The following is an 18570-nucleotide window of genomic DNA, read 5'->3' as shown; positions in this document are numbered from 1 at the left end:
ATACACTAAAAACAGGCGCTTCCTTTTACACCGTATCGTATACAGTATAGTACATAGCTGGGCAGGCTTTGACTTTGTTTATTTATGTTCTATGATCCCGAGGAGGACGTAGGGCATCGACAAATGCTCGCCAACGAACTCGATTCTGTGCCATGGACTTGACTTCTCCCCAGGATTTGCCTTCTTCAGTAATTACTTGCTCCAGGGTTCTTCGCCAAGTATGACGAGGTCGACCCACCCTTCTATTTCCTTGGGGGTTCCACTAAAGTGCTTCTTTGGCAATGCTATTGTTTCGCCTGAGTGTGTGACCAATCCAACCATATTTACGTTGCTTGATGGTGTGTGCTACTGGAGTTTGGTGACAGGTATCCAGCAGGTTTTCATTGGAAATCGTGTTGGACCAATAAATGTTGAGGATGTGTCTGACACAACTGTTGATAAAGACTTGCAGTTGTCTGGTGATGCTTTGCGAGACTTTCCAGGTTTGACATCCATACAGAAGAGCACTTTTGACGTTAGTCTCGAATATTTTCAATTTAGTATGTCTTCAGAGACGCTGCCTTGGCTTTTCTGATTATTTGTTCTAAATCTTCATCAGATACTTTGTATTTACTCTGAGTGAGTCTCACCTCAAAACATACCTATTTTGCTTACTCTCATTGAAGGATACGAAAACCACCTGCAAAGCTTATCGAATAAATAGAGTAGCCGGTGCTCACCGACGGTATAGTTGACGTTAAAGTACTTTTCATTGTGTCGATACTACTAACAACAAGTTTGTTCTTTTTCTCTGGGTGAAGTACACTGAATATGGCTATAGAAAAGAGCACCGATATTTTAGATAAATAATATTATCTTCTTCTTCTTCTTCTTACACTCGGTGTAAAAAGTGTGCACACTATATATACACTAAGGTGTAAAAAGAACATACGATATATAATACGCTACGGCTAAACAAGTACTTATGTGAGTATGCATACACGTATGTATATTTACGGGATGTATTTTTTAAAATTGTGGATACGGAAAATAAAAGAGCTTCTCTTTCCACACACGGTCAAATTAGATTTGGTTGGTAGCTGTCTCATATGTAAAGTCTTACAAGGGGCCAATATCCTTTGATTTATGGTCAGGTACTCAAGAAGAGTAAAAGTAATTGATGGCGAATAATTTCAATTTCAGTAGCTCAAATTAGTCAAAGAATGCCGATGAAATGTGCCACTCGTAAAGCAAGAGCTGCAAAATCACAGTCTCACAAAGACGGTAAGTTATTATCGTAATCTTTGTATTAACTCATTGTGACAACTTCAGCAATCACCACACTATAGTGAAAGCCAACGTTTTCAACATGTTTACTGAACTAAATATTGTTTATCCTTATTATTGAGTCTTTTGAAAGGAGATAATATCTTCTCAAAGGCTCAGGAAGGGAAATAGATAGATAATAACTTCTAATCAATGTTTTCTAATGTCCGTAGATAATGTATTTTAAGATAATCTGATTTGACTATGGGATAACTACATTTTCAAAGTATATGTACAATTCTAAAAAATACATAGCGTATAAACTATGTATTTTTACGTATGTAGTCATTATTATGTAAGCACTTTTCTTAACAACCATGATAATAAAATTTATTGTAGAAAAATGTTTAAAATTTTAACTATGCCCGACCTAGATAGTTGAGCTGTGAGTATAGTGACACTACAGCCATTTAAATAACGTGAAATCATCAAAATTCTAAACTTTTTTTTATTTCGCTTGTAAATTTACATTTAATGACATTTAGCTTTTTCATGTTATCTTTGTTCTTGTCGATAATTCTAAACTGTTCAAATTAGAACAACTTTATTCTCATGCAGATTTTTTTCATCGAAAAATTCTTAAAAGCGTTCAATGATTTCTATGATATAATAAAGTTTTTAATGCCATCTATCATATCTATAACGTATTACCGGAGCTATTAAGCATAACGCGGGATATACAAATTACAAATACTTTCTTATTCGAGTTTTATTAATAATTTTTTTAATCACTTGTAAGCTATTAAAAAGGTTCACGTTAGAAAACAAAAATGTTTGGTTAATTTTATCATTCAGAAATTTATTTTACCAGTTAATTAACCAAATAACTTACTGGTACATAATCAGTTAATTGTCCTTTCGAATTACTTATAGATGATCCGCCCCTGACTTGAACACATCTTTTAGTGAGTGAAAAATCTTCATGGTGAGTGGACAATCAGTTTTCAGATTCCACACAGTTTCTCAATCGTTATAAATCACTATGTATTGTTAGTGTAGACATAAAACGCGCTACAGGCAAAATGAATATTACGTTGAGATTCATCATAGTTTTAACGGAGACAAGCAGACACCTACTTCCTGCCAACAACGTAACAACACTACAGGTGTCCTCTTCCAACCCACCACCTACCTTCTTCAGAACACAGGAATACACACACTCTTCCAAACATTATACGTAGAGATAGTGTAGTCAAGCCAAGTAGACAAATTGAATTTACGATACCTCCTATCGTTATTGTATATGTCTGATGTATTTTCATAGAGAGAGTTCAATTCAATTATTTTAATTATTATTACTCTGTTCATGTCTTCATGTTTGTAATAAAATAACCAAACTCTTCTTCATGAACTTTGACAACGTATATAAAACGTGGTTTATGATTATTATATTTGGTTTTCTACATTGTGACAGATTGAATATTTCCGGTAAAATAAATTCAATTTTAATTCGAGATGCAATAAAAACTCGTTGAAAAATCAACGATACTGAAAACTTACTACATTAGTAAAATCAGTTTTGAACTTATCCTCGCAAAATCTCAAAACTAGGAATACATCAACACCAATATCAAGAAAATTGCAAGACTCTTGCTTGTTTAGACCCAAGTTTGTAACGCTTAAAAATATTGATGCTATTCAAAAAATTTTGATATAGATGTTCAGAAAATCACCTAATTAGTCAATTTCCGGTTGTCTGTTGTCAACACGATAACTCAAAAACGAAAAGAGATATCAAGCTGAAATTTTTATAGCATACACAGGACGTAAAAAGTGAGGTCGAATTCGTAAATGAGCAACATGGGTCAATTTGATCTTGTAAAAAATGTTTCTTATAAAAAAATAAACAACTTTGGTTTGAAACATTTTTTCGTAAACATCACTGTTTACCCGCAACGGCGCAAATTACGCGCAAATTGTATGGTATGTATTATATGGTAATATCGGTTATGTATGTGTGACATGTATGTATGTGTAATGTGACAGATTAATCAACTCTTTCTATACATGGTATTTCAACAAATAATTCAGTCAATTATAAAATTATACAAAAGAAAAACTGGAAAAACAGTGTTCTTTAGTTTTTAACCTGGTTTAATGAAAGTTTTCCAATTTTTTAAGTAGGAGAGAATATTGTACATTCGACATTCAACGAAATTCTACTACATATAACCCGTCAATTTAATTATGTTGTGTGAAAGAATTTTATATTTAATTTAACCATTTTAAGAATGAATATAAACCTAACGATTGTAAATTGTCATATTTATAGTAGTGACTAGTGATGATGACAATTAGGAAATTAAAATTTCGTCACTGTCATCTATAATTGTATGATTGATACATATACAAAATGATTAAAAATATTATTGTTACCTTATTACATTGTAAACAAGAACACAAATAACAAATCATTTATTTAAACTAACTGCCAATCAAATGTCCAGAAATAAATTTTAATTCATGCAATGATACATTTGATTGCTTCCAGAATTACATCATTTCTACCTTAACTGCTATCGGGTGCTATGGGGTATGTTTGTAAACCTACAGCATTGTTAAAAAGTTTTGGTTTTTTGTACGCCACATACATATAAACCAAATACAGGCTTTGTAGTTAAGTAATGAGTTATTTTTGGCTTTACAATACCACACAACTACAAAAATATATAATATATTGTGTGCAAGTGAGGCTTATAAATTTGATAATATAGATATCGCTCTTCAATCATCAATACTCTAATAATAGTCGTCGCTGTTCAACAAATGGATGGATCTTCGATGAACTCATAATTAAATTAAAATTTTGTTTTGATATCATCGACAACCTTATATTTTTATGATATTATTATAAACTACAAGATTGTCTAAATATTTTAGATAGTTTTTTTATCACACTGTGAATTCTTATCTAGACGCTTAGCTTTCGAAATAAAAATTCTTGAAAAATTAAAAATGCAATATTCGATTTTAAGAAAAATGAATCATTTTTTCAATCTTTGAAGGAATTCACTTAGCTAACGCAGCTCCTGCACTTCTATTTATAAACATTTAAACGTAAAAAAAAACATAAATAAACAAAATAAATAAAAGTAATTAAAAACCTGATAAAACATTTAGTAATGAATGTCAGTGTGTTACTAATTAAATAATTTAATAATAAATAATACTTAATATAAATTAAAACATTTGTAAATAAGTATTCCTTGAAATATTGTAGGGAATTTGTTTTAAATAATAAAAAACAATAATAAAATACATCACTCTCAACATGTAATTTTAATAAATGTTTTAATTAAAATAATTCTTTTGTACTTTTTTTTTTTAAATATTAATTATTATTATCAATAAAACAATGTATTTTGTAGTTACAACATTACTATTAATTAATGAATCTAATCATACGACAACACACTTAACAATAGAAAAACACTTCTAGTTAGATTGTGCTGTTTGAGGTGTCATTAAATGAATAAATAAGAGAAACGAGTAGGTGGATAAAAACTATTAGTTATTGGGTGTTTTCCAATGCAAATTTTATGTGATTGCATTCTTGGCATGCAGACAGTGTATAGCAATGTCTGCTTTAATCGGATTAAAGTAGTCCGGCCGTCACATAAATAGTCAACTAGGCAATTTGTATCACTTAAATGTATTAATTAAAATACTATAGAAATATCGTAAAAGATAAAATGTATACGTCAGTTTGGCTAGTTTTTGCTAGTTTTATGCATTTTATTGTACAATTAACATTATTGTGGATCAAGGGACTTTGAACTATCATTTACCTCCCCCCCCCCCCCAAATAAAAATGAACATTTACCGCATTTGCACAAACAGCCGGACTAAATCTTAATTAAAAGTGAAATATGAAGAAATTTTTTACGTCAGTTTGTCAAAAGTTTTGTTGCAGAGCATATTGAAGCTATAATAACACATAAATTAAAAATTTAATGAAACCCCTGACTAAAATTTAAGTCTGATGGGTTCGCCTTATTTCGTCTACCACACACTTCGAGAATCAATTATTCTTCAGAACCCTCAAAGGGTGTTATATCACTTTTATCCTGTTACATTTATCCAATTCAAATTAGCCTTACTGTAGGCCTGTAATCCACCCACAAGGGGGCGTTATCGCCCACTTTGAGAAACACTTGGTTTTTTTTAAAAGTAATTTGATCAAGAGTGATCTTAGCTGTTTAAAAAAAATCTGCTCAGCCGTTTGAGATAATCACTTCTTTTGTAGTTGTTATAAGGTGCGGAACCCTAGACCCGCACTTGAAACTTAGCTAAGAACACTCCTAATCAAATTACATGTCAAGAACATCGATTTATCCGTTTAGGAGTTGGACAATGCTACAGACAGACACACAGATACATTAAACTTATAGCACCTCTCTTTTGTAGTCGAGGGTTTACCACGTAGAAAACATACTAAATCTATAGAAAAGCGACTCTGGAAATATTGGCTGATAACTTATATGAGTTCTCGAAAAAGTTTTGCAGTTATTGGCGATTTTTAATCCTATAGCTTCCACATATTCGTCAGAAACCATACAAACTTTCTGTTAAGCTTCAAACTCTTGCAGTTTTTAACCTTTTTTCGGTTCAAATACCCGAGAAATTTTTTGATTGCTTCTTGTATTGGAAGATAGAGTTCGTACAAAACAAAGTGGCACCGAGCAAGAGAGAGTGTATGATGTATATGTATGTGCACTCGTATCTACACTCTCTCTTGTTCAGTGCCACTTTGTTTTGTACGAACTCTACTCTCAAAGACAATTGAATAACCTGACAAGTATTTTTCTACTCGCGCTGTGTAAATTTGGTGTAACACAAAAAATAAGTAGAAATTTGAATACACCCTTGCTTAAACAATAAACATTTTTATTAATCACCTACAATACCTACATAAATTTATTAAAACAATCATATACAGTTTTATCACAACAAATTATAAATGTTGAAATAAATCAAATTAAGTAGGGACTATTGCGGTTTTGTTTTAATCATCTATGTCTTTGGTGACAACGACACGACAGTTTTGATTTGATTTAAAAACAAGAATATAAAATTTATTTAATTATATTATTAATTAATTAATTTATTAAAGTCAATGGTTTGTTTTCTGAGTATTTGAAAAAGTTAATCAAATTATTTCCGTGAAAGGGAGTGATTTCCAGATTTTTACCACAAATCTCGAAACACTCTCTTTGAACTTCTTAGAAAATGCACAAAAGTAGATAAGATTTACTTTAATTAGAGGAAACTATTTGTGACATGACTTATCTCTTGACGTCTTTAAAATTTTACTCAAAAATACTAGGAAAGACTTGAATGGTTATTCCTGATGATTATGTATAACATATACGTAATACAAGTTGCCTATTTATTAATTTTTTTTTTTTACATACTTTTACATAAACTGTTTTTCATTTGATTAACACTTTATTGTTTATTAACAAATAGAAACATTTGTGCAACTAACTCATGACTTACGAATGATATTTGACACCCAAGGAAGACATTCCACCAGGTTTTAGCGATAAGTGAGCGGTTAATTTCATTTTCCTTATTACATCTTTGACTGTACTAAATGTATCAAGTCGGTACATTTTTGATGGCATGTGATAGACTATAAGGTAAGGTGTTTATGTCACAAAACGACCAAGTTTTGTTATATAGTATAGTTTTTTTTTACTAATCTTCTCCACAAATTAAGTGAATTAGAAAAGTACTCCGTTCCAAAGTTTCATGACGCTAAAAAAACTAGAAACTTGATAAAAAAATTTCTTTTACAAGTTTTTTTTTGTCTTTTTGTAAGATTTCTTGTTGTAGGTGATAAAATAAATGAAAAAAAAGAAAGCATATTACATTAAAATATAAAATTTATAAAAACAAAAAAGTAGTTTTCATAAGAAATATTTCATTTTGTATTCATGAATGATAGTGAAAGAAGAGTTTCTTAGGTTTTTTCAAATTCATTGAGTAAAACCTACACACAGATGTAAAGATAATTAAAAACTCAACACCATACTCATAATAATAACACACATATATATTTATTTTATGAAGTTTACTACGAAGTCAGAATATAAAGGCAACGATATTTATTTACTGCAGTTAAATTTATTGTTAGAAAATACATAAATTAATATAAATAGAAATTATGTGTACTTTATTTTTGACTATATTCGAAACATATTGCGCATATGGATACAATTTTTGTAATTTTAATTAAGAAGTGCGAAAATATATCGTATTCGTATACATAGCTAAAATAAACTCTTTAGGTCTTATCAGTTGTCAATAAAGGACCTGTTTCTATGAGAAATTAAAGAAATTAAAGCGGCATCAAGTGAAATTTAAAAAATTTTAAAAACCCTCGACCAATTTTTTTTTGTGTTCGGAATCCTAAATTCGCACTTGAAACATATCTAGGAACACTCTCCATTAAATTATCTTTTCTCTTACAGCCTTTTCCATCAGAGCCGATTTTAAAGATCATCGAAATTTTTTTATTTTTTTTCGGTATGGAACCCTGAATTCGCACTTGAAATGTAGCTAAGAACACTTTTCATTAAATTACTTTTTAAACGAAACAAAAAAAATCAAAATTAGTTCATCCGTTTAAGCGCTACGATGTCACAGACAGACAGACAGACACACATACACATAGCGGTCGAACTTCTAACACCCCTTTTTTTTATTTCGGGGGTTAAAAATGAAATGAGAAGCTCGGAAATTGTTTTGAAATTCCAAGTAAAAATAACCCAGTACGATCTGCTTGCCAAAATTGTTGCTGGATAAGTCACAGTCACAAATACCTGGAAATTTACTAATTTTCTCACTGATGATGACTACTTGGTAGTCGAAATACGTATTTAAATAATACAAAAATCTACGAAATTGATGCTTAAATCGAAACTTATTTGCTAAGAAATGTAACAATTTGACTGGATTATATAATTACAATAAAAAGGCATTATTATAAAATGCACCCAAAATCTTGTGGATGCATTATCATTTGTAAAATATCAGTGTATATGAACAGGTTGTATTTTTTAGAACTGTATATACAAAACCTTCCCTGTTCCTCCCAATAGATAATGAGCAATATTTTCATACTGATAACGTATATTTTTTAGTAAAATATACTCCATTGTTTTATTCTTGATTATAGCTCCCGTTGGTTTAAAATTTTAACCACATGGTGGCCTGCTTGGTAGTTTTTCGCCTCCCTTTCGCTTGAAGTCATTAAACAAAACCTACCCAAATTCAATACAGAGTGGACTCTAATATTAAAAAGAGGTAAAATCCAGGTATCCTTATAGCCTGAGGGAGAGAAGAAATTGGGTATAATTTTATTTTACAAGGGCGTCTTCCGAGTCAAAGATGGTGAACTTTGTTTTTGAAATAACCTATCATTTGTAGCTGATTATGATTCAATTTTAAGATTTTTTTACGGCTAAAAACTTATTTTATTTCAATTAAATACAATAATGAAATATTTCTTAATCACTTCCTCCGAAAGTTGACGATTTTCGAAAAAATGTTTGTTTTTTATGAGGATCAACTTTCTACTTTAAAGTATCATTCGATTTCTTACTTTGTCGGATCTAAATTGATAAATATAAACTAATGTCAGAAGATGATGTCCCTCATCAAACTATACAACCTTTTAACAACTTATTTTTTGATTGGTTAACTACAAAAAGAGCTATTTATCCATAATAGATTAAAATCGTCCAACCTGTATGCATTTTGAATATAAAGCACGTAGGTATTTAAGGGTATATACAATTCTAAAAAATACAAACTGTATTTAGAGTCGTAATAAATGATTTTTTTTATTTTCTATTGTGTTTCCTTAGAATTTTATCCAGATGTCTTAAACGATAAAATTACATTTAAATCTGTATGGAGAGTTAGTTGAGTAGGTACAGTTTTTACAAACATTTATAATAAATATTTATGCAAAATTCTTTTTTTTTTTTTTATAAATATAAAATTGTGTATAAAAATTTTCTGGTTGTTAACCCGTTTTTTGAAATGTTTATGAAAAAATTTTTTTTACGAGAGTCCAGATGGTTTATGGAGTAAATAAAATGTTTTAGAAAAAAATAAGTTTGTATAATTTCTACAGTTAAATATAAAAATATTTCGTTCTAATTAGACTACTTGGTAAAAATATCTTGATTTTGTAAACATGAGGAAGGTTTCTCATTCAATTCACAGTCTTGCTCAAGATACCAAGCTTTTCTTCTAGGACTAAATAACTTGAAATAAGTTTATTTATTTTAGTTCTCTAAATTTTGTATACAAATTTTAAACATCAAAGTCTTTCGATTATAATTTATGTTTTTTATGATACAATGCAGTAAACTATAAAGATAAGTAACTTTTCGATATTCACACAAATACCAGGAGTCGAACCCGAGTCTCTTGGATCCTTGTCACGCGTCTTAACCTACTGAAGCCATACGTATTCTAGGCAAAATATGTAACCTTCTCGAACCAATATCTCATCTTCTGGACCATACAGTATCGATTGTCGATTTCGTGAAAATAACGAAGTTATTTATTCCCCTATTTATTCAACAGAAGGTGAAACGAAAAGCTCTCATGCTTCACTTGAAACGAGTGTTTCCATGTTTCCTCTTACTAGCACAGAATAAATGTGAGAAATCTTCTACAAAGGGAATTGAATCGTAGAAAGAAGGACGGAATTGTCTAAAGAGATATCTGGGAAGAAGAGGCAGTAAATTTTGCGCTTATTTCTTTCATGGTAGAACTAGTTTCGCAATTACTGTTTTAGACAAACGTATTTTGCTCTGTTGGGTCAACCATGGAAGAGATATCACAGGTTATCTAAGCCGTTCTTAAGGCAGAAAGTGTTGTCAAAAAGATTTGCTCTAAGAAGTATGAATAATTCCCCTACGTTTGCCAGATGTACGAATTAGCCTTTTTTCTCTGAAGATTAAAAAAGATCCGCTAAATGGAAGCATTAGATGGTGGAGGGGAGCCCACATAAAAGCCTTTGAAGCCTTCTCTGCTTTTTAACCATCTTTCTGATTCTAAAAAAATACATTCAATTAACTCAATATATTTAATGTTGATTAAGTGTTGAAGAGGATTTAAATTCTGTCATACGGAAATCGAAAAGGCTTTTCAATGTATCCTCTCCCTCTAGTGCTGCCATCAAGCGAATCTTTGTTGATCTTCAGAGAAAAAAGGCTAATTACATGAGAGATATCAATCGCAAAAGTAACAAGAATGAAAATTTTACCAAGCCAAGATGTTTTTAGATATCAAAAATTTAGGAACAGGTGAAAAATATTGGTAATACGCTATACCTTCCTTCGATAAGACTTCCACAAATAAAAAAAGAACACACGTGTCTCAATCGATGAAAAAGAACTAGCTAATACATTTTTATCACTGACTGTAAGAGTTATGACGACGCAAAATAGCGTAGTTTATGGTTTTATTAATAGATTTTTTCCATTCATAACTTTTTTTGCAAAAAAAAAAAAATCATATTGTAATAACTGTGATATGAATATTTTATATTCTGGATATGTTTCCTGTGTAAATCTTTGTTGTAAGTATATCCGGTGAACTAAATATGGAAACTGTTTAAGTCACATACATATAATAAAAATGAAGGCGCCGATAATAGTAATAACGCGTCATTGTGCTTAGATATTTTTATGGTATAGAATATTATTTATGGTATTAAAACAGCATTTTTATTGTCAGTCCACACCTAGTTTTGCTACAATTTTGATCTATAATAATCATCATTGTTGCTGTTTTTTTATTTTCATAACCATATAAACTTATATATTTGTATTTTTAAATGATTTACTTCACAAGCACGGGTTATATCCGGAAATCCGGGGAAAAAAGAATATATAATCTATGGAAATTCCCTTGTCCCACATTTCCCGGCAGAAATACCAACACCATGTGTAGATTTTGACAGTCGATCTGAAATGAGTGAAAATTTGCCCAGGAAAATAATTGAAAAAAAATTCACTGTTTGATCTTTCCGACTTCATTTACTTACGCTTCAACAGATGGCGTTACTTGTTAGTACACAGATCTCGTACTTAACGGCTTGGTTCACTTATTTATCAACAGATGACGCTAGTATATGCGTCTCATGCTTAGCGACTTCGTTCACTTATGCACCAACAGATTGCGATTGCGCATGTAAACCTATTAGCGAAGTGACCTTTACCTATTACAAACGAAAAGATCATATAGATCATAGAGTCGTATCCACGTTAAGAAAGGCAATAATCATTTTGCCCGGACAAAAAAATCCATTTTAAGCTTACCACACAATTTTTCAAAATTTGATACGCTATGAAAGAGAAGTACTCGATTATAAAAATTTCCGTAAAGAAGAAAGTTACGATCTTGAAAAGAGTATCCCAAATTTTAAGCAATGCAAAAAGTTTATGAGAAATTAAAACTATCACACCAAAGTTTCCGAGAATTTTTTGTTCCTAATTATTATAATTTTTGTTTATTATTATCCATAAAAATTTCTAATATTTATTTCATTTTTTTGTTACAGCAATTTATAATTGGCGTGGTGATGTTCGTTATGGATTACCTTTAGAAATTGGTGATACCGTTCAAATATTAGAAGAATGCGTTGGATGGTATCGGGGTTTCACAACAAAAAATCGTTCGATTAAGGGCATTTTTCCACAAAGTTATATATTTTTAAAGCCATGTAAAGTAGATAATGAAGGTTTATTTGAGAGTGTTGTACCATTAGAAGAGCCAGTGATACGTGAAGTTACGTTGGTATTACGAGAATGGGGTACTATATGGAAAAAATTGTATATTGTAAGTTTTCACCTAATTTATTTAATGATATATTAAGTCCCTTGGCCCAAATGTGGGGCGGCAAATTCTTAAAATATGATATACAGTAATCTCGATAATCGGGACTCAATAAGACCAGGGCTATTCCGAAAACTGGGATTGTATGGAAAAATTCATTATAATTTACAAATAAAATAAAACACTGAAAAAAACACCATCTTACGCAAACATTAAACGTGGCCTAGGTTTTCAAAAAAAAGTAAAATTTTCGCTATCGATATTTAAAAAAGCACCCTGTATATGGTATGAGTGTAGAAGGCGGGAAATATCATTTCTGCCCGAAGTGGCTAAATAGCTAGATCGGGCCCTGGTTCCTTGTCCGAATACTTGATGGAGGTTCAGATTTTTATCGTTACATTGCGTTAATATCCGTTCAACCTTAAAACATTGTTTTTGTCCACTAATTAATAACTTTTGATAAAAAATAATTAATTGATTTTTTGTTTTTGTACATTTTAGAGTCATAGTGAGGAGAAAGTGAAATCACTTTTAAAATCTATGTGTGAATTATTAGAATGGAGGCGGCAATTGATGTCAGGAACTTTAACCCACGATCAAACTAGAGATCTAAAATTAAAAATTATATCCAAAATTGATTGCGGTAATCGGTAAGTTTTCTTTTTCTTATCTTTTGAAACTCCTTCTTCAAATAGTTTAAAAATGGAAAGTTACATGTTACAGTTTTAGCCCACGGGCAAGTATTTCAATCAAATTTTTATGTCCCACTTTTCTTTCCTTATTTTCGTTAATATTAGTTTTCTTCAAGATCCGTAGATAAAGTATTTGATATTGGAAACTCTTCAGAATTGTCCCCTGTATCTTTGATGCAACAGTGATCCAGAGAAATAGATATTTGAACAAATGCAATCGTTGAGATTTTCGTTACAGATTTTCTGGAGATTCTGCCAGATATAAGTTTTGCAATTAGGATTAATAGGTCTGCGGCCAAGCGCAGTTTAAATGAAACATTTCAGAAAGGCTGAAAAGTCAATTAAGGGGAGGGGGTAGTTATCCTGCAATCGCAAAAAACTATAAATCGTCCTCTTTGAGAACGCGGAATAGGTTTAAGATTGAGGACTGGCTAACACCTATAAAATTTTCAGCCGTTCTGAAATGATACACTAAAACTGCGCTTGGCCGCAGACCCATAAATCATTATCGGAGATAATTTATTTTATGATGATTTATTACAGTTACAAGGGTTTTGGATAATTTTGAGATTTCCATATTCCCTGATAATCCTCTAATTTCTAAGTTCTAAGTTTCATGTTGGGCTAAAATAAAAAAATACTCAAAATATCTTAACTAAAACAATTTATTTTCAAAATATTTTTCATGAAAAGGGTTGATAATAAACATAAGTTCTTAATTTTCTTTTAACTAAATTACAAAATTAATTAATTAAAATAGTAGAAAAACTTAAAAATGAGGGAATGAATGTTGGAAATTCTGGAATGAAGTAAGAAAAATATGTTCTGTATAAAAGAAAAAATTAGCGGTTTTACTTTTTTAATTTAGAATAAATAATTTTTTTATTTTTTATTTAGGGACTAGAATGTATTTGAAAAATAAAAATTAATCTGCCCCCAAAATAATTTGAAGTAGAGAAAATAAAGCCAAATTTTATTTTATTTAGAAAATACTTTTTCATACAGTCTTTTTTTTTCATTTTGAAAAAATAATTACATTATATTTGACACAGGAAAAGTTTTAAAATATTTTCGTTGTTTATCGATTTAATCACTTCGTTTATTTTTTTTATAAAGCACAGCAGACAGATCTAATAATTTATGACTAATTTTTAATCTAAAGAGATCTCATTCTCTATGGCAGGATATTTTGGCTGCGTTTTTTTTGACGTTTAATTATTTTTGAGCATATTTACCTCCCAATTTTTTTTTTTTTTTTTTTGGAATCAGTCTTTAAAAGTTTCTTTCCATTTGACACTAACTTTTTGGATGATCAATTTATTCTCAGATGTAGCACAAATATGAATTTGGCTAACACTAGTTGTAACGGACACAAGAATCGAATTAATTATCTAAATAATTACATGATTACATATTTTGTAATAAATTTTAATTCGATTAACAAATTACTACATTCAAAGTCCTTTTTTATTACTTCGATTGAGATCCGAGATCTTCGATAACAAAATTCAGCTTTCCGTAATCAAATTAAGCGTAAATGAAAAGTTTCCTTACATCCGTAAATGCATCTTCGAGTATCCTTCTGATAAAAAATTAAACGTCAAGATTGCAGTGAAGAAATTTTTTAAATAATATTTTTTTTAAATAACCTAAAGATTAAATTTGTTTATTAATTATAATTTGTTAATTTTTTTATAATCTAAAAAGAAAAATCCTAAGAATTGTCTTCGAAGGTAAAAATATTTTGAAAAACTACACAATATTTTTCAGAGACAAAAAGGGTAGTTGACTATTTCAAACTCGACATAAAATTGCTCGACTATGAAAGGAAAAATCGATTTATCATTGTAATTGAAGCAGTTATAGCGAGCGCTAATACGAATACCTTTAATTGACGAAAAAGATTTCTATCTCCGCAGGCCATAGTACAGATAACTTTAAAAACATTAGTAAAGATTAATTTTTCAAAAGTTAAGACAGTAATTAATTTGTTGATTTTATTTTTTGACTTGTCATATAAAACAACGTTTACCAAACCTTTCCTTTCTTGTTTGGCTGAAAATTGCGGTCTGGTTTGCCACCTGGGATGTTTACTACAGTCAGAGTTCAGGAAATCGCTCTTTGTGGGAGATATTTTATTGTAGCCCTCACTGGTTCTGATCTTTTCTATCACAGTTTTATAAAACTTTAATAATATTGCGCCTAAGATGTTTTTTATCAGCCATTTAAGTTATCGGCAATATCGATAGCTTTCGAATGTGTTAAATAAAGTCAAAAGAATAAAATTCATATTTCAGTGTTGCCATCGAATATAACGCAAAATTCCCTGAATAGTTACTCTGTCACGAATACTCTTTCCTACAAGAAAGAGGAGAGAAACAAAACATCAAAAATTCGTAAATATCGACTAAATATTTTTAATTTTCTCAATTTTTCCCTCTTTTTCGCTCACAAACATTATTAAGCAATAGTAATTCGTGCAATTTTATAAAGTACTATTGCTAAATCTGATATTTATAGTAGTCCGGCCGTCACAGGACTATCCAACTAGTCAACTAGGCAATTTTTATGACGTAAATGTAATAAAATGTTATAAAAATATTGTAAAAGATAAAATTTATACGTCCAATTTGGATAGTTTTCGAAGTTTTTAGATGTTTTCTTTTATTTTCTTCATGCTGGTAACTTTTTTGAAGCTCAATCACCGATTAATTTGTGTACAGTTAACATTATTGTGATTTCTTCCATAAAGTACTGTGTTAAAAATCACAATTTTAAAATGAAATAATTCACAATTTTGTCCCGTAAGAGGCCCCAAAACTGTTTACAAAAAAACAGGCCCAAATAAAAAGAACATTCACCGTATTTGCTCAAACAGACGAATTACCTTAAAGCTTTATACTTTCAATAAACTGTATTTGAAAAAATTAGTCAACCACCCGATTATTATTTTAAGGTATACAAAAAAGAAGAGGGGAAATTTTAAAAAGTTGATTTTCACAGCGTTATTATAATATAATACAAAATAATTGTAATTTAAAAATCAAAAATAATAATTCATAATAAGCAAAAACTAAAATATTTTTTTTATAATTCTAAATTTTTTAAAAATCAAAAATAAAAATTATATTCAATTATTTATCTTCACAGATTCGCTTCATCGTTTTTTATTTTATTTTTATAAAGTAGGTATGATACTGTTTTATGTTTCTGTTTCTATACCAAATTTCTCCCGTTTTTCAGGACTATAAATAGGACTCATTTCTAGTGTACTTGGTGCTGATGGTAAATTTGTTCGTGTACTTAAACGTTTACTTAGTTCGTCCATTATTTGATTGTATGTTAAGACACTCATATTTTGTCCCAATAAATGTAATAATAGAAAATCTCCAACCTGCAAAAAATTGCAAAAGAAAATTTGTTAATTTTTTTTTATTCTGAAAGTAATTTGAAGAAGTTTTAATTTATTAGGGAATTTATTAAGGTGATCGTGTAATAAGATCGTTTTGTAACGCTTCGTTAATTAAAAAAGGACTAAAAAAACGATAGGCAGTCATGGAGACTATCGATAAAAGGGAAAACTTAAAAATTCATAGTTTGAAAATCGAAATCATTCACATACTAAGTAAACCATGTTTCGGTGTTGATTTGTTAAATCGCCACATTCCTCCCTCTTCTCACAACAATAAATGCCTAGATTTATGAGAGCCTTATTATCAGATATTCCCGCACACAAGAAGAATGTCACAAATCAGCAATAATCATAACACCTGATCTATTTGAGGTTTCGTAAATGCTTTTTGCTTTGCAAAACACATCCCAATAGTTTCAAGGCTAACAAATTTACAAACCATAATGAAATTGTTTAGTTTCATATAAGATAAAGATATCTAAGATGGCTTCTTTCAAAAGTATCGTCAGTTTGTGATAAGTGATTAAAAAAAATCAATAAAAATATCTTACCTGAGTTTTTCTAATCAACGTTGTTAAGGCATCTGGTGTACTAAATCTATATTTTCGTTTTAATACTGCTTCACGTGTTGATGGCATTAAAATCACAGCAGCGGAATAGATAAGCGCTAAACCACTTAATACAGCCAATATAATAAACCAAAACCATAAAAAGATATAAATTTTTTCATTTAATATATTTAAAGCTAGAACGCACATAGCATCATGTTTTTGTATTGTCCCTGATGCTCCAAATTTATGGAATGTACATTTTGTAATACGCGGGAATACTTGCACCATTGGATCGGTACGATTTTCTTGATTTAAATTTGAGAAACGTAATACGTCGACACCATAAGACATAAATGTACCGCCCAAGAATTTATCCACGAAAATTATATTTAATACCTAAAAAAAATGAAAAATTTCATCAAACAATTTTCTAAAAGTTAAAACCCCAGAAGTAAGAAGAAAAGAGAGTAAAATTTCGACGTTCCAGCGTTAGAAACAGTTGAACGAATCTACTGATTTTAAAGAAATTCTAAATTCAAAATTGGAAGTCATAAAAATTCTAGATTTATATGACTTCCATTCCTTCATTTAGTTATTTTTAAACATTCGTTCCTGTGATAACTTCGAGATGCAAAGTATGTATAAACACTTTTGGATATAAACACAACGACCTGCGAAAATTTCAAGCCAATCCATCGGCTATTTTTCGAGTTTTACGACCATAAACACACGGAAGCTTAATTTTCATATACAGGCTGTCTATTTTAAGTTGACATATGCTTGAACGGTCTTTATAGAAAAAAAAACCACTTTTATTGAATTTATTGGACAAATTTTTTCGAAAGGTGCCTTATTTCGCAGAAACAACTATGCGAAATAACAATTTTGTATTAAACTTTTCAGTACGTTCTGGCCTAAACTGTACGGTTTGCGGAAAAATGTTTCGAACAAAAAATATTACTTTTGCCATCAATTACATTTTCTAATTTGAAGTGACCATTTATTGATTACCGGTTAAGCTTTTCATTGAGCTTGGAAACCTAGGTCAAGTTTAATTTCTGTGTAAGATGTGGGCCTGCACACCCAATATTTTTCGCTTGAAGCATTATTATCGATGAAAGTTATTTTTCGAGGTTCAAGCATATGCCAACTTAAAAAAACACCCTGTATTAGATAAAAAATGGGTACAGAAAACTATTATAAATAATTTAAAGGCAACAGCACACAATGTTCTTAAGCAAGCAGCTTCCCAAATACTGATTGCGTCCACAAAACTAAAATCACTCAACGCGGTTCAAGAATTTTTCATAAAACTTACAAAGACAGAATAACAATATGCTCTTTCGAAAACGAACCAGGAGAATTTTAACAGCTATTATGCTTCAAAACTTAATCAAAGTACAGTAGAGTATTTCATCGGATTGGGATGCAAAAAGTCCTCCCACTAAATAAAATGAAGACTTACCACATTAATAAAATTAAGAGCCTCACAGAAGAAATACCCAAAAGCGTAGGTATTATGCAAGTGTAAAGTATCCATAATATATTGAATTAATCGTTCAGCACGAAAAGCACGTTCTTGTTCGCCACCAATCATTGTACCACGAATACCATCCGAAATTAATCGAATTTTACCTTCTTCCCAATTTTTCCATATCCAATGTGGTGCATAAAATAATAATCCCTACAAAAAAATACGCATATTATTTAACGAGGCCAGAAAATAAATAAGTTACGAAATGTTTTT

General features: G+C 30.2%; 2 protein-coding genes across 6 annotated transcripts in view; one reads left to right on the top strand and one right to left on the bottom strand.

Moving 5' to 3' along the window:
* Positions 1-1202: 1202 nt before the first annotated feature.
* Positions 1203-18570, top strand: part of LOC123290449 (dedicator of cytokinesis protein 3) — an 88152-nt gene continuing 70784 nt past the window's right edge. Inside the window, exons 1-3 of the mRNA XM_044870629.1 lie at positions 1203-1263; positions 11894-12171; positions 12670-12818. Of these exons, the coding sequence (XP_044726564.1) occupies positions 1203-1263; positions 11894-12171; positions 12670-12818 (488 nt within the window). The remainder of the gene's footprint in view (positions 1264-11893; positions 12172-12669; positions 12819-18570) is intronic.
* Positions 15993-18570, bottom strand: part of LOC123290568 (innexin inx3) — a 28710-nt gene continuing 26132 nt past the window's right edge. For all 5 annotated transcript variants that reach the window (XM_044870805.1, XM_044870806.1, XM_044870804.1 and 2 more), the window contains exons 4-6: positions 18289-18507; positions 16824-17219; positions 15993-16254 (exon numbers count right to left, since the gene is read on the bottom strand). In XM_044870805.1, the coding sequence (XP_044726740.1) occupies positions 16063-16254; positions 16824-17219; positions 18289-18507 (807 nt within the window). In that variant the 3' untranslated portion in view covers positions 15993-16062. The remainder of the gene's footprint in view (positions 16255-16823; positions 17220-18288; positions 18508-18570) is intronic.

The sequence above is a fragment of the Chrysoperla carnea genome, chromosome 1 (genome assembly GCF_905475395.1).
Source record: "Chrysoperla carnea chromosome 1, inChrCarn1.1, whole genome shotgun sequence".
Taxonomy (NCBI): Eukaryota; Metazoa; Arthropoda; class Insecta; order Neuroptera; family Chrysopidae; genus Chrysoperla; species Chrysoperla carnea.
Note: the sequence above shows the minus strand (reverse complement) of the source record. Positions and strands in the feature narration are given on the sequence as shown.